The sequence below is a fragment of the Tigriopus californicus genome, chromosome 12, assembly GCF_007210705.1.
Source record: "Tigriopus californicus strain San Diego chromosome 12, Tcal_SD_v2.1, whole genome shotgun sequence".
NCBI classification, from domain to species: Eukaryota; Metazoa; Arthropoda; class Copepoda; order Harpacticoida; family Harpacticidae; genus Tigriopus; species Tigriopus californicus.
In genome coordinates this window covers 8786072-8809082 of record NC_081451.1, presented here as the reverse complement: position 1 = coordinate 8809082, position 23011 = coordinate 8786072, and the positions used below count along the sequence as shown (strand labels likewise).

The following is a 23011-nucleotide window of genomic DNA, read 5'->3' as shown; positions in this document are numbered from 1 at the left end:
AAACACCTTTGGATTCTACCTCACCTCCTAAACCACCCTACTCTCAGTGTTTAAGTGGACATTTTCAATGGAGTCCTTAATCTGGCACCAGTGGTATACGGGTTAAAGTGGGAAACAGCAGGATGAAAATCCCTGACAACCAAAAGAGATTCCAAACGTGCTAAAGAAAGTCAGGAAATTTAGAAATTATGTACATAGAAATAAAAAAAAAGGATGTTAAATCAGTTTAAAACCACCTTCAATGGCAGTTTTATGCCCAAATATGGTCTAAAGTTCAAGAGTGGGAAACAGGCAAGAGTGTGAAATTTTTAAGAATGGGAAATGGGCCTGAATGCGATTTGGGCCACAGTGGGAACGAACCGTTGTGCGAAACGGGTCAGAGTATTAGAAAACGGGCCAGTATCGCAACCTTGCCAGTGTGTGAAACGTGCCAAAGTAAAAAAACGGACCAGAGTGCGAAACGGACTGGAGTAATATCCCGGAACAACCGCCCAAAAATTCGAAAGGCATTAAAGAAAGCCAAATAATCACCTGCATTAATAATTGAATACCAAGAAATTAAAAAATAATCTTGAGTCCCTTTAAAACTAGCTTCACTGTTTGCTTTGTGTACAAATACATTTTAATCAGTAAGGTCCTTCCCCTTGATGGGACTTACTAAACGCGTTATAATGTTTCTTAATGAGTAAGATAGTTTATCATGTTTGCGTGTTTATGTCTAAATTGGACGATTTTTTTTTTTGCAAACTCTAAGTCATTGACATATTGTAGTAATTGAGTACAATCTGCTATGCAATGACTTTTATGGTCGAAACCTCCATAAAAATGTCATTGAGATAAATCATGGACGACGTTACACTGGACATATTTGACGCCGCCAAATGCACGTCAATAGTATCACGGAAATTTTAGAAACCATAGAACTCAACCTCCCGACCAGAAATTGAAAAAATCATGGTCACGCTCTCCAAGCCAAGCAAATTCCCTCGCCATAGGAATTTGGAAATTATAGGGAGGAATATGGCCAGTTTTAAGCTTTAGCTGGAGGAATTCCTGTCTACCAGGTTTTTTTTTTCCTTTTGTTCAACATTTTCAGCTGTCCAAGTTAGGTTAAGATAAACGGGTGATACAGATGGACGAACCATGAAATTTGACTTGTTCGAATAAAGAACACAAGTGACAAGAATTCGTGTAAAGTTCCAAAATGTTTTTGATGTGAGTGGTTGCCAGAAACATCCAAGCACTCCTTGAAAGTGAATCAGATGTGTTTTATTAACTACAGAGCGAAAAATGGGCCAACTACTACACAATCCTGGAATTCCAATGTCAATCATCTTGAATTATAAACAACAATTTACGTGAAAATTGGACTATATTGACTGGAAATGATCCGCAGTAACCTCTTAAGCAGGATGGAGGTTGAAAACCGATCCAAGGTAAGGCCTAACTCATCGTTTTAGCCCCGTTTCCTAATGAGATCAAAGCCTACCGGGGTATGCGGCGACAATTTGATAGACCTCCAGTTAAATTGAGACCTCCATGGATAAATTTATAGGCGAAGCTATTTTTCAGCCTTCTTTCTCCCGATATCGTTGAAATTTGTGATTAGCCGGCCAGTTATAACGAAATTATAGGTTACAAAATAACACTAATTCTTTCCTTCTAAAGCAGAAAGATTTGCAGACCCGTTTCTCTTAGAAATGGTGTGATTCTAACAAAGCATAATCCCAACGCCCCAAAAAACTACTCAAAATATTGAACCTCCAAAGCGGAGTTTAATTTTCGAGATTTTCCTAACATCAGAAGGAAACTTGAAATTCTGCATTCCTTTATCAATAAATAGGAAAAATAAAAAAAGGTGAAGTGGATCTTGCAGGATTCTACTTTAAGCCACAATCCTTTTGTCTTTTAGCAAATACTTGCTCTAAAGATTGTACTTTTTTACGTATATTCGGCATATTTGGGGGTAAATATCCATTTTATTTAACTGGAATATAAAAATATATCCGTAATGCAAAAATAGCCCTAAAATATGGAGGTTTTAACCAATGATGGGATCAAATCTCAAGTCTTAAATCAAGCTTGCCAGAAAACTTGAAAAGTAGAGGTGTTACCCAATCCCAAATTTAAGTGCAGCCTTGGCTTGACGTAAGAAAAATCAGGATTACAACTTACTGATGCGCCAGAATTGAATTATGCCATCAAAAATGTAAATTGGCAACCCTAGGCCCAAACCTCCCTTGATTACTCAGTTGATCTCATCAGTTCTTTTAACGTCTCAACTATGCCGTTTAATTAGGCAACGAAAAATGAATTGGGCAAGAAAAGACCTACTCTTATTTCAAAAAGAAGGAAAGCAATTTGAGCTGATTTTCCTTTTGAAAAGGAGTTCTTTCACAATCGCTTTGGTGGCACATCCTCAGGTATCTTTTAGTGATGCGATATGAAAAATGCGCAAGCCGCCGATTTATTGTGACAAAACCTTTCATTTACGAACTATTTCTTATCATAGGTATTAGTTGCATTTTTAGTAGTCGCAGTCATAGTTGCACTTGGGTAGTTCATCTGCAACTTTTATGTGCAATTTCAGTCAAATTTGGTGTAATGGTGTTGTCAATTATCAAATTTAGATCTGGCCTAGACTGACGAGTTATTGATTTTTTTATTTGTTCCTTTGCAGCGACAGGCCATACCTCATAATACAATTCGACATTGCCACCTAAAGCACATTCAAGTGTTTCGGATGTTTCCCAACAAGTCTTTTGGCCTCCGAATCATCTGACGGAGTCAGATCAAAAGACATATCGTGCCAATGGTTTGGAATCTCTGATGGTTGCTTGTTTGCCCATGGAAACGTATCAGTTCTTTTTTGTGTTCATGTGTTGAGATGAACACATTTTTGGCCAAAGTTACGTGTTACGTCGTCGACTATTACGTACAGTTTCTGATCCGCTTCCAAAGTAACCAACGGACAGAATAGGATGGCTCTGGTGAATGGTTAGTTGGCTGGTTGGTCGGAGCTCTCGATTTTACTTTCCTTCAACGGGAAACCATCCCAAAGAAGACGCAGGATCGACGAAAGAGAGAGAGAGAGAGAGAAAAGTCAGTCAGTCATTGGCTTGGTGCAATCAGCTTCGAAAATTACTCTCAGTTTCATTTGTGCAGAGGCCCAGTGGCTCTTCTCATCTCTCTCTGGTTCAATCCGAGAGTATGTACGACGTGCGTACGCATCTGACAAGCCCGGGCAAAATTTTGGTCAACCATTTTGGTATGTTTCCGATCCGAAATATGATCTTGGTTTTCCAACCTCCAAGTCTGATTTTATTCCTTTTTATTTTGTTTCAAAAGCACGCTTTTATTGCCAATAAAGTGTTCAACAACTTGCGGCAAAGGAAAATTCTAATTAAGCGCACTAACACAAAATCACATCTACCGTTGTATTTCGATATAAATATATTCAGGTTTGCAAATGTCAATGTCTCATCCAATAATATGACCGTGAGTCCTCATAAAGATTAAGTATTATTATTATCATTTTTCTCGTTGAGAAGAGATAATAAAAAAACGTGAAAATACTTAAGAAAAGACAAAAACTTACTTTGTCAAGCAAAAAAATAGATTGACAACTAGATCGTTATTACATGTTACGAAGTTCAACAACAATATCATGGGAAATGACATGCCCATTGCATTTACTTCATTTCTAATTTTTTAAATAAAAGTATTTGGCATTCATCTAAGGAAAAGAATTTATAATTCATCAAATGAAAACTACTTCAAATACAATCCTAAATGTATAGACCATCACGTTCAATCCGAAAAGTCTAGTCATAGAGAGTTATGCCGCCGCGTTAGAAAGATAAAATACAAAAACAGTTATTTAAGAGACCGTCATTTTTTGTTAAAATGGCTTTTCTTTTTGACTAAATTGCAATCGGATTTCTGTGTCCGGAATTTGGCCTGTCATCAGGTGCCAGATTGGATAGAGCAGAAAGAAACGAAAAGAGGGTTGACATCAGCTGATCGCGGAGTCGGCGTTTGCCCGCGAGTGTGCATCATTTGTGCTCGTTGGCTGTTCACCGCGTTTCCCCCGGTTACTCGTGGTTGGACATCAGACATCAGTTGACAGGGGTGAAAGAACCGAGGCTAATCTATACTACTCCGCATCGATACCCCGACAAGAAGCAGACCAGTAATCGAATACCCTCACAAAAGATGGTGTTTTAGATCTTAACCCATTGGACAACGAGGCCTCAACCGGACCGCATCTTCTTCTCTTTTCTTTAACTTGTGTTTGGTGCCAGTTTTCTTGATATCATTTGAGTGACCTCTGGAAAAAAATGACTTGACCGGGTGTCCGACTTATTTGTAGTTATGTGTCATTCTCACTCAGTGGAAGAAGGTAAGATGGATGGATGGGAACATTGTTAAGAACCCTTTGAGAATGAACTTGACATTAGGGAAGTCGTGCAGTCTCCCAGGAAATCGAAAGTTGCTGCCAAAGCGGTTCTTGAAACTTCCAAGAACGTTGGCATCAGCATCATCCAGGATGCGCTCAGGTCCCTCCCCCCCCCAGAGAAACAGTTATGTTTTCTCTCGAGATTATTCGGATGCATAATACTACTCCCAAAAAGGATCCAATGATTAATCTATCTACTTCAGAATGAGTATAGAGAAGTTCAAAGTGAAACTTTTCCTCTCAAAGAAGAGTTGAAAAAGACCATTTCGATATGCTGTTGTCGTTGGTTTGCAAGATGCCTGACGCATGCCAGAGTCCCATTGGCCATGTGGCTTAATGAGTACAACAACAAAAGGCGCGAGCGAACAAAATATGGAGCCATAAAAAAGTTTCTTCTCGTCCAGGATGGTTGGTCTCTTTTTTTTTCTTTCACTTTCTCCTGTTAAAATCGAACAGCTGATTGAGACGACAGGCTTCTCGTCTTACTATCCAAGATAATCAGCCGATGGATTGGCTAATTATCCGGCCGATCTGCGGAAGCGATTCTTGCTTCAGGATGAATGCCTAATTATCCATGGGAACTTTGGTACAACTTCACTCCCTCATCCAGGGTCGGAACATCTGAGACAATGGGCGATAATCCCTATACCTTGAAGGACTCCTTCTCATCAAGTTCTTTTTTTATCCCAGGCAGTCACAAACAAGGCTAAGTTATTCACAGAATATTCAAACTGCCTCACATTGGTTACTTAGTAGACAGTTAGTGAATTCCAAAAACGCATTAAAAGGCAATATGGTATGAAATCAGTAAGAGGAATATCATCTACTCTCGAGAGTGAAGGAGGTCATTTCCAATGAGTGACATATACGAATGCAACTACGTCTCGTATTTTCCTTAATACTGGGATTGGGAAAAGAAATCGGGCGTTTCCCAAAAGTAAACAGGATGAGTTGGCATTGGATTGGTGGTCATGACAGTTCTTGGAAAGCGATTTGAACCACTTATCAAAGTGACATCCCGTCCTCCTCTTTTTCTTGAGCTTTGAACAACTCATCTTTTGGAAATTTTGCCAACTTTCCAAGCTGAAAAGGGATTTCCTACCCAAATCAAGCAACGTCAGATCTTTCTTTCAAGCCCTGAGGCAATTGCTTTCATAATTTAGTGAAACCTAGAATTTAAGTGATGGACAGACATTGTGGGGAAATATTCGGTGAATCAAATTGTCATTATCACGCATCGAAACGAATGGCATCCCTGATGGAAAATGATCAACCATGTTACGGTAGATCTCGGATTCGATAAATCTCTATGGCAATGGCTTAAGTGAGTGTTAAAAGAAGACTGTTTACCATGGGAATTTGCTAAAGAATTGCCACTTTGCAAGGACGAAAGATGCTTCCAAGCAAATCGATCTCCGTATTTATACTCATCTAGAACGATATTTAGCTTATCTCGGATGGTCTTATCTGTCCTACAAGGTCAAGTCTCAAACAAATTACTGTCATTCCATAAACATGGAACACGTTGAACTGACCTTTTCCAATCATCCAATTGGAAGCTAGAAACGAAAAGCGACGAAAACATAATCGGTTAGAAAAAGCCAAAGAGTGCCGAACCAAGTATAAGATACTATCCTGGGAGATCTGATGGCTTTCATTGGAGGATCGTGATGGCTCTCACACCAATCGAGAGGCTCTATTGTAATTAACTTGGATGGTTCTTTCACCTGTGTACCTAAAAAGTGACTTGCATCTACCTCTCTGACTGGGTGTTTGTTCTCATCAGAGAATACGCTTATAATGCGCGAGAGTGGGTTCAATAGGACTTGCTGGGAATGCAGTAGAAAGTTGATTCCGCGTAATTTTCCTGCCTCACCATTATGTCCACGAACTTGAATTATTCTTTGATCAAGATTGCTCAATGGATCCGAGCATCGGAACACTTGAACAAATCCGTGTCCCTGACTTGATTCACACATATCTCGAGAAGAATGAGCAAACATATGTCCGTTCTTTCTGTGAATAGATCATAAACAGTTGGTTCAATATGGCTCCCATTGGTCAAGAGACTCTGAGAATCCAAATAGAGCAAAAAAGAACCCAGCTTTCTTTGACGTCCGTTCGGAAATCAGAGTTTACTTGACACCGAAAAGGGTCAAGCTCGAGACAGATGGCCTCGTGTGTGAGAAATAAATGCATCTGGAAGACTGGACGAGATAGGCCATGGAATGGGACACCTTATGAAGCCATCTTTCTCTATTGAAGCTTGACTAACATCTCGGTTCTCAGAATGTTTATTGTACGGGATGAACGGCATGAAATTGACTTGAATCTCGCACATTGTCCACATCAAGGTCAGAATGAAACTGTTGTGGTACAATCACCAAGAACACGAAGGTCTACCTGATTATCATGCACTCCAAGAGTTTCTTCTTCATGACTGATGATTGCACACGATTTGTGCGAGATATGGGTTTAGTTATATCGTTAAAATGGATACTTTATTTCATGTTGATTAAGACAGTTAGTAGTAAGGAGAGAAATGGAGGACAGGTTAGTATAGTTCAATTGGCATCTTGATACAAAACATTTTATTATTTTGATTTGTTTTTTGATGGGGCAAATCTGATTTTTCCTTATCAGAATTTAGAAGAAACATCTTTTCTGCGGGGAATCAATTAATAGACGAATGCTCAAATATTTTCGAACATTCTAAGCTTCTACAGACTGCATAAAAACAAGATTTTTGACAAACGTGCCGGGCTCTAAAGTTCAGCTGAAACAACAAGACATGTAATGACAGAACTACAAATTGGACAACACTTTTCTGGTTTTCTAGACGTTCACTTGATTTTCCAAGTGCATCAAAATCTGGCAAATTTGCCGAAGTTCACAAAATCACTCGACTACACCGTCGTACGGATCCTGCTCATAACGAATCATCGCAATACTGCAAGAGTCTCAAAATTAAGAAAAGTCATTTGGCGCTCGAGCCGAACTACCAGCTGAAGAATAGCCTTGGTACTTGAGAGTCATCGCGAGATCGTCTCCGGTATGGTTGACCAAGTCCCCGCAAGGTGCAATACATAATACCAGTGTAATACGTGGAACAGGAGGTAGTAATAAGCCCTCGTCGGTTTACTCCGCCCATCTGGTGACATGGGAGGATTAATGGGGCACTTGCGGTTTTTATTGTTCTGGCTGCCAAACGATCGCGTTCTTTGTCAATTGACCAGAAAATGCTTGAAACAAAGTTGCATGAACTAAAAATTTTTCAACAAAAAATTACAATATTTTCGGGTCCGTGATTCACTTCTCGACTGAAAAAGGTTGTGAATAACTAAAACCAGATTGAAGTTATTCTCACAATTTTTGGATGCGTCGACATGTTTTAAGGTTCAAAACCCCTGCGAAAAAGTATGAACGTGTCTCGATCGAACTGAATGAACGTTTTTGGATCCCGGTGTATGAGATTAACCGAACCTTGGATTTCCAGGTCGTTTTCATGGAAATTATTTCCTTGCCTTTCCGTAAATGACCGCCTATTAACTGCGATTCCATGTCAATCCCCGCACTTTCCCCGGATAACATTGGTCATTTCCTCAATCTGGAAATGTAAAATAGCTGCGTGAAATTGGCCACATCTGATCTCCCTGATCCCTGATAATTTGGGCAGAGAATGAGTTCAGAAAGTGAAAGGATAGGATCCTTCTGTCCACTTGACATTTTGTTTCTCTCGAGCGAAATACGGACAAGACGTCTGCTATTCTTTCGATTCATTCTGATGACCAGAACGACTCGGATTCGAAGAATTCGACGGGGGTTTGTTCGCTCTTCGGTCGTCATCTGTTATGGGAAAGTTTGAGATCGAGCTTCCATGAATGTGGTTGGCTGACTACTTGGTTGGTTGGTTGGCTGGTTGGTTTGGATCTTCTTTGAGCCACGAGGGGAAAACCGCACGCAGACGACATAAGATATCACAGAAGACTCTTAATTTGGTTTTGAAATAAATTCTCTTTTTAATTTGACGGGAATGTGACTGGTCCTTATAATGAGTTTACGCAAGATTTTAGTCTTGGCTACCTTTTTACCACCCTCACCTCATTCGTATATATGAATTGGTTCTTCAGAGTTTGTTGTTTTTGAATAACAAGCGATCTTGAGGTTTAAAAAATAAAAATCGGTATGAGCCACTTAACTGTTAAAGTGTACAATACATGGCGACGTTTCTAAACTGCGTCTTTGCTTTTCATTCCATTTGATCCAAGTTGTCGTTCTTCAAAGTGTACTTTGCAATGTGCATCGTAGAAAACGAGTCGGAAGGCAGTGAAAATGGTTTATGAACCAGCACGTACAGCATGTCTTGCTTCAGTTCTCACTACCATTGCTCCAGTTATTTAGGGATGTATGTCCTTTTGAAGACGTTAGTCGTTAAAGTTGGCTAGCCAGCTATTTATCACGTCAGGTTAGAACTTGTTTGGTTGCTTATATAATAACCAAGGGAAAATGAGTAGCTCTTTTAGGAGGCAAATGGAATTGCTCAGGGCGGAGTTGTTGCCTCTTTTGCAGCAAGGATCTGTTCACCCTCTTCTCGGTCGTACTTCAAATACTCGTGGAAAAAGTGAAAGTACCAATCATCTCGTTTCAGCACAAAATTGACAATGAAACTTCAAAATGGAATCATCATCCTGGTCCACTAACTCTGGCTCAGTGTTGCCATTTTTGACGATGTAGTAGGATACTGTACCTTACTTATATGATTTGTCCGTTAGACCAATCTGCACATGATGGATCAAACTTTGCCAAGGCCCGAGTTTCAGTCTGACGAATGTTCGCGTTTGTTGATTGTTGAAACGACTGAGATAAGAGCCAAAACCGACCGGTAGCAGCCCTGGTCAGAGGCGCTTTGATGCAATTTGTCCTTGTCCATTTGTTCAACTTTGAGCACACGTTGATGCAACCTTTGTTCTCTTTCAGACAATCCCGAAACGCGACATACTGTAACCAACATCAAAATGAAGGGTCATTCGCCCATGTCAGACAGCCAAACGTCCAGATATCGGCTAGGACACCGACCTAAGCTCGCCCTTGTCGTAGTTCTTTTCTCCATCTTTAATACCATTGAATGGGTCAATGGTCAGGTAAACCACGTTTGGGATGACCCCATGGATCTAATGGCCGTTGAAAGTACATTGGATGGGACCAGATTCATGTCTCGCCATGGCGAGCCCCTGCAGAGTCTTCCGAAGCCAATGGCAGAGAGTAGAGCTGGGCGAAGGTTGCGACTTAAGCCAGGACTTATGTTGCTGAAAAGACCCATCATGAGGCGCCGAAGGCCGTTGAGAAAAGGTGGCCCAATTGGATCTGTGCCTGGACCGCAAAGAAAGCGCAAGGTTCACCATGACAATATCATGGCGGAGAACTCGCATGGTCCTTTGACCCATGTTGTTCCTCCGCCCCAGGGAGTGCCTCCAAGACAGAATGAGTCCGTGCTTGATCCCTTCAAAAAAGTTCCCAAACCAGAGCGCACTCACAAACCCGTCATGGTTTACACGCCTCCTCGTAGATCCAAGCCCCCGCCATTTCAGGGAAATCTAGACACGGCTACGACAGTTGCCAAGATTGATACCTTGAAAGATATAAAGAAATTGCCTTCAGTGCCAAGTCAATCGGCTCCAAAAAAGCTCCAGCCGCAGGCCACAGCCGATCGACGAATGTTTGACTTATCTGGTGGCATGGACTTGTTGAATAAGATGGCTCAACGTCTCACGACAGGAATGATTCCTAGATCAAAAGGTAAAAACAAGAGACCAAGTAGACCCAAAGGCAAGGCTCCTCCTCGAGGAAAATACAGGCAGCGGAAACCAAGGCCGAAAAAGAACAAGAAACGACCTTCCTACGATGTTCCCATGGCGCCTGTTTTGAAGGCCTCTGACGTATATGGGGCTCCTAAGGCTCCTGCAGTGACAGGCAACGCTGATGGATACGGTAGTCCCCAAGCTCCTGTCAACGGTCAAAATACAGATTCCTATGGTGCTCCCAAAGGAACACCTGTAACCGGTTCGGATTCTTATGGGGCTCCGCAAGGGCCTGCACTAAGCAGCGATGGCGCATATGGTGTTCCACAAGGGTCAATTAACAATCTAGATTCGTATGGTACACCTCAATCTTCATCCCTTTTGGAAAACTACGGTTCAGATCCCGCCAGTGTTTCCAATCATGGAGACCTCTCCGGATTCGACCCAGTCATTGTATTTGGGAGCAAAGGCTTTGTACCCACTGGGACCAGAAACAACTTTGACGAAAGCATCCAGGACGAGATTGGGTCTTATTCGGAATCCAATCCAAGCCACGCTTTCATGGAGGACATTGAGACCGCCAAGAGGGAAATCTCTCATGCAGTGACACCAAAGGAAGAGTTGATCAAGCCTTCAGACACTCAAATTCAATACCAACAGCCCTTGCTCGATCCTGAGGCATCATCGTCAGGCTCAGGTAATTACGGCCAAAGCTCACTTTCTACCACCCGTGGTGTGCAATGGCATTCTTGTCAACCTAAAAACAATCTCTCTGAAGCACGCAACTGCTGACGGATTTCGGTATTAACTGAATCACCAACTGAGACTAAATTTTCCTATTATGACACTCACTTTCAATCTTTGGATCCGACCAAGATTTCTTAGGCCTTGGGTGACAAAAAAGCGGACCGTGGGAAGGACTTAATCAAACCGATCAGTGCGTGATCAAAAGACATTTATGACCGTACGTCGTCCTTTTCAGATCCGACTTTTGATGACGATGGCCCAAGTTTCGCATTTCCTGATTTCGGTACGACAGGTAACTTTTCTTTTTGGCACCACTGTATAAAGGCATTTCACCATACCGCTACTTTTTGCACCAGCTGCAGGCGCTAAAGTTGCAAAAGGGTTTCAAAAGGAAACGTAAAACATATTGACAGTGACATTTATGTTTTCAGAACTCATGCAGATAAGCGACATTGAAAGGTTTTTCAATGAGAACTTTTTCAAAAAGATTAGCCCAGAACTCGACACAGCGGCAACTAGCAAACAGAATGCTCCAAATCCGGTCGAGAATGACTTCTTTGATGGACTGCCAGAATCTGCCTATGAGCCAACCCAAGTGGAAACAAAGAATCCCCACTTGGTGAGATAACACGAGTTAACTTTTGGACATTGGGAGCTACATCCAACGTATTTTCTTTTATTCATAGGTGGGTAACAAGGCGGCTGGATATTTAGACCCTTTTGAAAAAGCCGTTGTGATTAAACCCACCCAAGGTCCCAAACTTCCCAAAAGGAGGAAGGTGGCTAACCCATTTATAGTTAAGCCAAAACTGCCCATCAGAGGTCCAACCAGACCGATCCAAATGAAAATTCCAAAACCACTACCCCTGTCACAATCCAAGCCTTTGGTGAAGGTGTTGTTACCGAAAAAGATTGCCGATCCCCTTCGAGATGTTGCACATAATTCCAAGCGACTCCCTCAGGGATCGTATGGCAAGCCTGAAAAGAACTTTGAGTATGGACCAGCTCTTCCAGATGCCAATAAAGGGGCTGTTCCACTTCAGTTTGCTGGGGGATCTGACACGGGATATGGAGATCATGAGGCAGAGTTCCAAGTTAGAGCCTCAAACCTAAAACAGAAGCGATCAGCAGAGTCATTCAACTATCCTGGAAACTTAAGGTCCCGCACCAGGGTACCGCAACGACCTCAACCAGGACCAAGTCGGAGCCCAATTTCTGGACGCACTAGACAAAACTTCTCAGCCAGGGCTAGGATTCCATCGACACCCTTGCCTCGGCCCCCACAGTTTTCGACCAAATGGGGACCTCCACCAATGTTCAATGAAGGGTTTGGGGAACATTTTGACTTTGAGTTTGGAAAGAAACGCCGTCAACCTTTGAGAAACATTGTTCCTGCAAACAAAGGTATTGTAGGACAACGATCGACTTTGCCCATTCCCAACCCAACTGAGAGCCAAAAATCCATGTTCAAGCCAAGTCCTCGCGTTGACGAACAGCGCTTGCCACAGAGTCAAAATAGCTATTTGGACCGGACAAATGGATTCTCTCGGGCCCAGCCATTTGACATCCAGAAGCAGGACAACATCCAAGAGACACAAGCACCTCGCTTTCCTTCAAACGGTAGAGTGGAACCGACCAATAATCCACGTTCTGACGAAGATGACACCACCATGGCCTCCTCGCATTATCAAGATCAGACCACGGAATACGACTCATCATTCTCCAATGACCCTAACATGAATTTCTACTCCTCAAGATTTCCTTCTTCAGAAGTCAAATCTACCCCAGAGTATGAGGAACCACGGCCCACTGCAGTGGACGACATCAGTCCCCGAATTGATCAAGACGTGTATGACTTTTATGACGATTATGGTTATGATTACAAGTCAATCCCGCTTCCCCCAACTCCAGGGCAAGGCTCTAAAGTTGCCAGGGTAAAGCCCCACCCAACTAATCCTGATTACGAATATGTATACTACTACGATTATGAAGAGGGAGCCGTTCCGAGTGGAAAGGGACCAAAGCCTGCCATTGGCAAGGAAACTCCGTCCCCCGTCCGCTCCAATTCTTTAGACCACAAAGATCCAAACCCAAACCCCTCTCCTTCTGTTCCTAATTTGCCAATTCAAACCTCTACGCTTAGTGAAGATCCAACTTGGACCAAGACAACCACTCGTGAACTTGAACAACCCAAGCCAACTCCATTTTTGGTGGAAAAACCAGAGTTCCAAGAACGTCCACCAGTGGATCGAACCGAGCTGAATTACAACCTCTATTCGGGATCTAATGACCAAGGTAGAGAAACGCCATCCACCCCTGCTTTTAGAGGGAGATATCCAATGACCACATCAGAATCGATCCCAACATACAATGACTACACTGAAGCGTATGAAGATTCCCAACGGATTGATAAGGAATCAAATGAACGTGAAATGAATCCCATTAAGAGCCGGAACTTCATTCCCAAACAATCCCCATTCAACATTGGAGCACCTACAAGCAGAGAACCGTTTACTCGCAACCCTACCAATCCACATACAAAGCAGAATAACCCCTTTGAGCGCACTAGCACCACTGTTCAGGAGTCTACTCCTACAATGGAGTCGCATCCACCATCTACTTCCAGTCAATCAAATATCAGAATGAAGATCCCCCATCGATCTGTGATGAGGCAACAGGTTCCACGTCGATATCCAGATGTCGATGAGAAGCCACAATACTCCATAAATCAACCCGGACCTACAATTGGTTACCCACCCTTCCGATCGACATTTCCATCGCGAGAAACTTTACCACCAAGAAGTAGCCAAGAACCCTTTCCTTCCCCGGAAGACAAAATGACCACGTATGAATATGATTATCCAGGACCAACTCAAATCAATTTCAGAGAGCCAATCCAGCCTAAGAGGGAATATTCTGGAGAAGCCTTGGCCTATGACTACTATCCTGACACTGAAGAGGACTATACTGAAAATACCATTCCTTACAACTACCCCAGAAATCCATTGCTTGGAGGTCCAGGTTCCACTTCAACCACTCCGACTACAACAATTTCAACAGAGGACGTAACAGAAACGGAGGCCGCCACTCTATTCACTACTGCCCCACCTTCAACAACAAGCTCAACAACTATAACCACCACTACTACCACAACTACAACCACTAGTACCACCACCACCACGACAACTACTACCATAACCACGACAANACGTAACAGAAACGGAGGCCGCCACTCTATTCACTACTGCCCCACCTTCAACAACAAGCTCAACAACTATAACCACCACTACTACCACAACTACATCAACAGAGGACGTAACAGAAACGGAGGCCGCCACTCTATTCACTACTGCCCCACCTACAACAACAAGCTCAACAACTATAACCACCACTACTACCACAACTACAACCACTAGTACCACCACCACCACGACAACTACTACCATAACCACGACAACCACCACCACTACTACTACCACCACAACAACCATGCCAACAACTACCACAACAGAAAGATATGCATACAAGCGACCTGATGAATATTTGGAACCTCCAGGAGATAAGAACCCTTGTGCCAAGGAGCTGTTTTGTGATGTCAGAGATAGCAACTATCCAATGTAGGTATTTGTTTTATTTAGGTAAGATATTGTTACTTATTCCACTCTGTCAAACTCTGTAGGAGCACCGTCATCAGCATAGTTGTGTCCGAGGGTCCAGCCGTCCAAGGAATTTACCAACAAGTGATTCGGGACTTTCCAAATCTGATTGGGGCCAGTGCAGCAATGTGGGAGAGCAAAAGGAGGTAAGAGTTCTGTAACTTGACAAATGATACTTGATCACTGTAGCAATAAAAAAAACACCCAATCTGTTACAGGAGGAGTAGTAGTTGTGAAACTCTGGAGATGGCTGTTAAACCTGGATGGTCCAAGACTGTAAAAGGAGAGTGGGTCACCGTAGTAAATACGAATGAGTATCCTCAAGAAGTGAAAACAACCAAGTGCCAGTAAGTCGAGCATTTTCTTTCCTCTTTATGTTTGCCTCAATTGTTTATTCTCATTTACAGTAATCTTGGAGAGCCTTGCAGCATGATGTATTCCAGGTCAAAAAGTATTTGCGAGCAAAAGCTTGTACGGAAGAGGTATGAAACTAATCCAACAATAGAAATTTGAATGGAATTTGATTGCCCATTGCTTTCAGCTTGATGGTTGTGGATCCTTACAAACCCGAGAAAGGAGTGTTTTCCGCCGAATTTGACATCCCCACCGAGTGTTCGTGTTCAGTTGCCAAACCAGATGACAGTCTCTTATATAAAGACACAAGTCCCATTGAAAACAACTATTATGGTAAAAATCATGAACAATCAATTTATTTTTTGTTCTCTTTTAAGTAAACTTCAATCGTTTTCTAGCGAAAAAATCAAATAACCAGGCTGGTAAAGACCTGGAATTGGCTCTAAGAACTAGGGATCCGTCCCTGACTTCACGCACACGATTGCGCACGCACAAGCGGTTCTTGAAGCGACCAAGACCCGGGAAAAAGGATACCGAGTCAGAACCAACGGATAACGAGCCTAAAACCGAACAGAGACGATTCAAAGTTCAAAATCGACGGAATTTCAAGGACTACTCAAGCTTCCCTTCTCCGTCACCATCAATGCCAATGCCAACGCCAACGAAAAGTGCTTTTGAGGATCCACCCCCGATCAGTACATTCCGACAGAGAATTCCATCCCATGAACAAATTGAGAAAGACTTGGCCGACATTGATCAAGAGAACAAAATGAACATAGAGAAACAAATGAAGAAAATGGATTGGGATGCCACGCCCACCACCCCAGAGGCTTCTGAAGATAGAGAAGATGAGCAGCACAATTCGATGGGAAGTGACTTCATGAGCACCAGATCCCGGGTGAAAACAACCACCGAAGTATCAAGCTCTGCAGAAGATACCACCATCTATTACGAGGATGTATCTCAGGATATCCAAAAAACAATTGAAGACAACATGAAGGCCTTCCAGCCTAATATCGGCCTAACCAACTTATTCAAGTTGGACCGACCCACACCTGCAGGTTCTACTGTTACCACAGAACAATCGAGTGACCGAAAAAGTGGACAACGGAGCAATGACGGTCCAACAAGAAAGTTTGTGCGTGAGCGAGTGTTTCTACCAACCCAAGCTTCAACTTCAACGGAAGCCCATGTTGAAACCACATCTGTAAGGTCAAGAGTTAGACCTCTTACCACTAAAGCAAGTAGTACTACTACTGCATCCCCTTTAAGTCCCCAACGACGAGCTGCCATGCACCAGATGAAAGACCGATATCGCAGTCAATTTATGGAAGGAAGCAAATCCTACAGGAAATCTTCCGTCAGTCCAAGCCCAACACCAACCACCACAACCGACACTACGTCAAGATCAAGTTATAATGCAGAAATTGCGAAAACCACGGCGGAGTCCAAGAAAAGCGCTGGTATTGGATACAAACGGAGATTTGGTGGGGCCTCTGACTTTTATGAGAAGTTCAAGAAAAGGAAACACGGAGGCTACAAAAGTAGTAGAAACAAACCAGCTCCAGAGCAACCTGAAGAGGAGGAGGAACCAATTATTGACCCTTCACCCAAACCCACTTCTTTTAGTAGAACCACCCCTGAGGAGAGCGTCAAAGCCCCGTCTTTGGATTTGGCGGAAATTCGCGATATTTACGATGATGAGGATGACAAAGCCGAAGATGACGCTGTGTTTCCCAGCATTGAACCCGAAGCCACCTCAAAGTCAAACGTAGGAAAACCCATTCGGTTATGGCAAACTCGGCCAAAGAAGCAAATGACTCCTAGTGACCAAACAAGAGCGCCAACTGACGCTACGCCCCCATCGGAGGTTACATCAACAACAGACACCGTATCCAGATACTCTAGACGACCAATTACCTCCAACTTTGAGAACAAGAGAGCTTCCAATGAGCGCTCAGACGATGGAGCCTCTACTAGAGATGATGAAAGCGACAAAGATAAAGATGAAGAGGGTGGCTCCAAAGAGGCGTTAAAAGCGTTTCTAGCCAGCGGAAAGCATGGAAATGACCCTAGAAAGATCCAGGAAATGATTAAAAGATTTTACGCAAACGGAAGCAAGCCACCAACAACACCGGAACCTCAGAATGAAGAGGCAGATGTGGCCAAAAGCATATTCGAGAAATATTCGAAAAAGAATTCCAGACTGGCTTCAACTGCGGAGACTAAAGTTGAAGAAGAGGGTTATGAAGAGCTGACAGAAGATGAAGATGATTCAACTTACCCTCACGACGAGGAGCAAGAGGTTTTCAATGCCAAAGGAATGGAACTCGAAAAGAAGGAACCAGAAGGATCCCGGGTCGCCATCCGTCCATGGTCCCCAAGCTTGAGTGGTTCTTACAATAGCCGAGGAGGATCTTCCAGCAGCTACTTCCAGAAGTTTGCCAAAGATAATGTGGGTGGCTCATTTCGACGGCCAAAGCCCGAAGATGAAGATGCGGAAAAGGCCAAGGAAATCTTTAGTAAATATAAATTGAACAAGAACAAGAATCGATCCAAGAGTACCACAACAACTCCAAGTCCGATAGATGTCTCCAAAGTGGAGCCCTCACAACGTGTGTACACTCCAAGGTTTACAACCCCAAAGCCAACTAATGGCGGTTTCTGGCCTACCCCCCGGCCATTCAGACCGAGAAAAACTAGCTATGGATCCCACGATAAAGAGGACAAGCCGGAACGGATTTCGGAATGGACACCACCATCCAGGCGTGTTCCCACCAGACCCGAGAGAGTCACAACAACGACAGTCACCACAACTACTACCACCACAAGCACGTCTACAACACAACCTCCAACAACTACCACAGAGGCAACGTCTCCAGTCACAATCCCAACAATCAAGCCAAAGCTAGACACGTCAAGCTTTATCTTTGGTGACTATGATGGAGCCTTTGTCGACCTCGAAAAAATCCCGAGCAATAATTTCAATAGCGAAATCAGCATCGACACTAGTTCCTTTATCTACGACGACACGGACACTGAGACCACCCAAGGGATGACCATACCCACCCAATCCTCCGATCAAATGGACTCCCCAGGATCCTCGCAAGGTCCTCCAAACACCCAATTAAAGGCTAGAGTACCAATCCGAAATGTATTGGACATTTTCCAGGAACTAAAGTACTCTTTCGGGAAGAAGACATAAATTTGAAGTAACCTTACGAAAACAACACCTTGTTCAGTATTTGCCATGCAAACTCAAGAGTATTATTACTACTACTGCTATTACTACTACTTCTACAACTATTATAATTACTATTATTTTGAGAAGAATGATTCCCAATGTGATATTTCTCTCTGACAATTCAAAAGCTGAATGAAAGACAGAGGCCAGAAGATAATGTTGACTCTGGTAAGTGACTGTGCAATAGCAAAAAAATCTTATGCCACTTGGGATTGCAATTCCCCTGATATTGCCTCAATCTCCCATGGAAAAGGATAAACTTATTACCACTTTCAAATCTTAGAAGGGTCCCCAAAACGTGTCTTGTGTTTATTTTGTTGTATAGACTTTGAATTTTAGTCCAATAAATGATTTACCGAATGAACGCTACTCCTCTTGATTGCAAATTGCATCGAGACAGAGATAACCCCGAGGACATGGGGCGCCTTCAGCATTGCACCCCGGCACACAAAGTCCATCGGACTCTTGACATATGTATCCAGACTCACACCTAGAATTTCGGGCGAATTTGTAAAATGCCTCGGACAATCCTGATTTGTCTTGTCGAGAAACTCACCTTGTCCCATTCAAATGGCATCCCAAAGTGCATCTAGATTTGGATCCAGATCCCTCACAGATATGATTCAAGGGACACCTTTCGTCGTTTTCAAAGCATCCAGGAACGCAATCCTTCATGGGAAGATTGCAAGTGTACTCAAGGTTGCAGGTCTGGTCAGATTCGCACCCATCAACACACTGGTTTGAACGGCAATACTGGTTAGATGGACACGTGGTGTCAGTATTACACCCTATCCAGAAAATGGACCCCTTGTCAGTGGTTGCAAAAAACGACGCCATAAAGTCTCAAAGGGCTTACCCGGAGCACATGAGTCAACTTGGCACAGAAAACCCGGAGGACACCGGTCGTGCAACTCATTGCAGCCCTCAACACAATGCGTGCCATTGCAGTGCTGCCGTTTTGGACAAGCATCAATCTCTGGATCGCAGCCCTCAGTGCACGTTCCGTTTAGGCAAAGCTGACCTGGGATACAATGTTCCGACCAGATACAACCAGAAGCACATTGTTGGTCTTCTTTACAGATTTTTCCGATGGGGCAATCGTTGTGGTAAACACATCCGTTTTCGCAACTCCCGCTTTGGCATAGTTTTCCTGCAGGTGAGGGCAAACCTTTTAGATCACATACAGGTTTGCCACAGTTATTATTACCTACCCATTGGACAATTAGCGTGGGATTGACATTGAGGTTGACAGTCGTTTCCTTGACACGAAGATTCTTCTGGACATTGTCTATGAATACCATTGCACCCAGGAGTGCATTGTTCCGTTGTTTTGGAACAATATTGTCCTTTTTGGCATTGGAATGTGTGATGGCAACCTTAGACAAAACCAGCCATTTACGTAATGCGCAATTCGCTAAGATGTACTGACAATAGCTCACCTGGATTGCATTTGTATTGGCCATTGCAAAAGTGATCCGGACCACAATGGTCGTCTTTCAAGCATTCATAACATTGGAAGCTCTCCAAATTACACACTGGAGTGTCTGGGTTACTCAATTTACATTGTGCGTCTGAAATTTCAATGTCTTGATTTAATGCTAGTTTACCATGGGCTATCTCATCTTTGGAACATTTCAGTTACGCAAAGTCTCTGAGCTTGTGGCCTTTTTGTACCTGAATCACACCCTGGTTTGCATTTGCCAACGCCTTGGATGCAATAAAATCTCTCATCCTCACAATCGGCCGTTGTTAAACAACGCTGACAGTTCCCAGTCTCCAAGTTACATTTTGGGGTTGGGAACGTGCATCCCTCGTCATCTTGACACTTCTCATGGCACATTCCATATGAACAAGCAGGTCGATCTTCAGGGCAATCCTCATTTCTTTGGCAAGCTTGACAGATATTATCTTGGCATACGGGAAATTTGTCCGGACATTTGGAATCGTTTGCGACACAGGTCATGGCCAAACGACAATGACCCTCAATACAAAACGATGATTCTTCAGGACAATCGGAGTGGTTGAGGCAACTTTCAAGCAAGACGCAAGTGCCATTCTGGCACAATCCGGGAAAGCAGTGGGAATTACTCAGACATTCGAAGGCATGACAGGCTTCATTTACGCAATGAGTAAGCTCCGGGTCAAGACAGTCTTGATCTTGAGCGCAGCTTTGTAGCTCCAAATCATCCGGCTCAACTGCCACGCGACTTTCGGTCTCTCCAAGGCCGTCTTGAACATAGTGACATAGTCTGGGTTCAACCCTGGCCGCTTTCATCCACGGGCGATTGCCAAAGCATTGCCTCATCTCTGCTTCACAGGGTCCATCGGGGTTCCAGCGACACAAGCGAATTTGAGATCCGGGGACATGAGATTGCTCAATATTAGATTGTTCTCGACAAGGATTTGAGCATTCGGACCAAGGTCCAAATCGGGGTCCATTCAATTCAATCAGGTTGCAAACCCCATGGATGTCAGTTTTGGCCACGGTTTGATTGCAGATACATTGATGGGGCTGCAAGCAATACCCATTGAAGGGACAATCCCAGTATGGGTCACAAGTGTTACAACTGGGACCCATGTATCCGGACTTGCAAAGACAAGTTCCGGGCTGAAGTTGATAAGAATACCTTTGAACTTTGTATCCATTTATATTTGCTACAACTATTTACCTCCTCACAATATCCATTCAAGGGGTGGCAGTCTTCCCTATGGATGTAAGCGAGAAATTGGATTTCTTTCCACTCACCATAAATGGCAACCTACCTGCAAATCGGCCGATCACAAAGCTGACCGCCATATCCTGTATGGCACTCACAGGCATGAGCTTTCCCATTGCAACTTCCATGAATGCAACCAGCAAATGTTTCACACTTGTCGCAATTTTTCCCGCCCCATCCTGGATTGCACCTTGGAGACCAGGCCAGAAATTGTATATATTTCTCCTAACGGGGTCGGGCTCGATTTTAGTACTTACCGACACAACCCAGGCTCAACACACCGTCCATTTTCGCAATTAGAACATGCAGCTGGAAAAAGTAGCATTTTTTTCCTGTGAGCAATGTTGATCTTATTCAGAGTAATTCAATTACGTTGGTCGCAATCTCGGCCGATCCAAAGAGGTTTTCCTTCCTTATCCTTAGTACAAATGCATTCAAAAGAGTCAATGCAGGATCCATGGCGGCATCCAGGTAATCGAATGCACTCATCACAAAAGTAGCCCTCCCTAAAAACAGATCTTTGAATCATTGTTGCATGTCAAGGTTGAAATGATGCTTTTACAATACCATCCAATGTCGCAGGAACATACTCCGGGTTTCGCACAATATCCATGGACGCAATTGCGACCTTCAAATTCACAAATTGGTTCAATGCAGGGTGAAGCAAACCTCAAACCATCTGGAATTTGCGGAACGAGAGGTTCTCGCCAACCTTCACGACAAATAACATGACCATCGTCGGTGCAAAAATAACGATGAGTTTCCTAAGAGATAATAACATGAGGTTGATTTCCTACGAATTTGATTGCTCCGAGAAAATTACCCTCAAATTATCCGGGGAACAAGGATGGTCCAAGTCTTCAGGAGATAACGCTACTTTGGATTGAACCAAAGGTAAGAGGCCAAAAATGAAGATTTGTTTGCAAGACATAAAGGCCATTTTTCTTGTTGATATGACCTAGGTTCATTTGTGACTGAAAACAAACGTCTGACTGTAAAACCCATTTAAAATAATTCGTTGTCAAAGTCAGCGAAATTTGTCGGAATCTTTAAAGGGACTTGAAAATTGGAGAAACACTCTCATTCTTAACCAATTGCCAGCCATGTCAAATTGATTGACAAGGCAAATAATTCAAAGTGATCTTGCACAAGTATGGGTTCAACTTTTCAAGGACCGATTTGATCACTTTCGCACTAGGCTGCAAGTATGTCGATATCACCCAATCGTCTGAGAATATTTTTAATTCTTGTATTACTCTTTTCATTTTAATTGGTAAGGATAATGTATATATAGGTGGGAACTTTGTCTCTCTACCATTCTAAATGCCTGAAAACCGTACTATAAAAAATTTCCGTTGCACGCTTTGATTACTGAAGAATTAAGAGAAAATATCAAACATGTTTTCAAGAAAGATTTGTATAGAAGACCTTAAGCGTGAGAAATCATCAAGTTTGGTAATGTTTTCAATGATGTTACTAAAGCCTATCGTATTTTTCGACAACGGTCGAATGAAAACATAAATTGCGTCTTTTTGTACTTCTTCCAGAGTTCAAAACTATAACATTTACATCTCTTCATTTCATTTTGGCAAAATTGTGATTTTTGAACACGGGAAGTGTCTTGCTGAAAATGTAAACATCTTATCAAACCATGCTCACGTTCCCAAATATTCATAATGTTCTTCATTCTCATTAAAACCAATGATCCCACAAGAGCGTAAATATTTCGAAAAATAATCAGTGGTAAATTCAAAAAGTCAAAAAGAGAGTCCTCTCCTTGTTTACGTATTTAATGAACGTCTTATTGGAGCCTGAACTCGACAACCAAGATGACCAATCAATGAGCACTTTCTCCCACCACTTTACTTCCAATGCATGTGGGCGCTGATTGTGGTTATGTCAGCACCCCACCATGTGACCATTCGCAAAACTATTCGAGAGACTTGGGATCGAACATCAATTAAAATCACCCAATGAATTTGGTATTCTTTCTTGGCAGGAGCCCCGTCGATTACATCTTTGACATTGTCCAAGGG

General features: G+C 42.9%; 2 protein-coding genes across 3 annotated transcripts; one reads left to right on the top strand and one right to left on the bottom strand.

The window, feature by feature from the left end:
• Window positions 1-2682: 2682 nt before the first annotated feature.
• LOC131891245 (protein jagged-1a-like) lies at window positions 2683-21964 on the bottom strand. 2 transcript variants are annotated; one of them, XM_059240772.1, is made up of 13 exons: window positions 21799-21964; window positions 21543-21739; window positions 21348-21481; window positions 21233-21284; window positions 21022-21165; window positions 20928-20964; window positions 19933-20866; window positions 19698-19829; window positions 19470-19634; window positions 19115-19408; window positions 18815-19046; window positions 18615-18748; window positions 2683-3037 (listed from the first exon to the last, which is right to left on the bottom strand). In XM_059240772.1, the coding sequence occupies exons 1-12, from the start codon at window positions 21913-21915 to the stop codon at window positions 18625-18627; spliced, it is 2562 nt and encodes an 853-aa protein (XP_059096755.1). In that variant the 5' UTR covers window positions 21916-21964; the 3' UTR covers window positions 2683-3037; window positions 18615-18624. The 2 variants fall into 2 exon arrangements, with proteins under 2 accessions (XP_059096755.1, XP_059096753.1); XM_059240770.1 differs by lacking the exon at window positions 2683-3037 and having other exon boundaries at window positions 18538-18748; window positions 21799-21963.
• Window positions 4165-18622, top strand: LOC131891260 (mucin-2-like). Its single transcript, XM_059240792.1, has 11 exons — window positions 4165-4402; window positions 9437-10954; window positions 11240-11296; window positions 11436-11623; window positions 11691-14214; window positions 14282-14621; window positions 14684-14806; window positions 14879-15007; window positions 15068-15142; window positions 15202-15347; window positions 15413-18622. Exons 1-11 carry the CDS (start codon window positions 4375-4377, stop codon window positions 18217-18219), a joined length of 7935 nt encoding a protein of 2644 aa, XP_059096775.1. The 5' UTR covers window positions 4165-4374; the 3' UTR covers window positions 18220-18622.
• Window positions 21965-23011: the final 1047 nt, after the last annotated feature.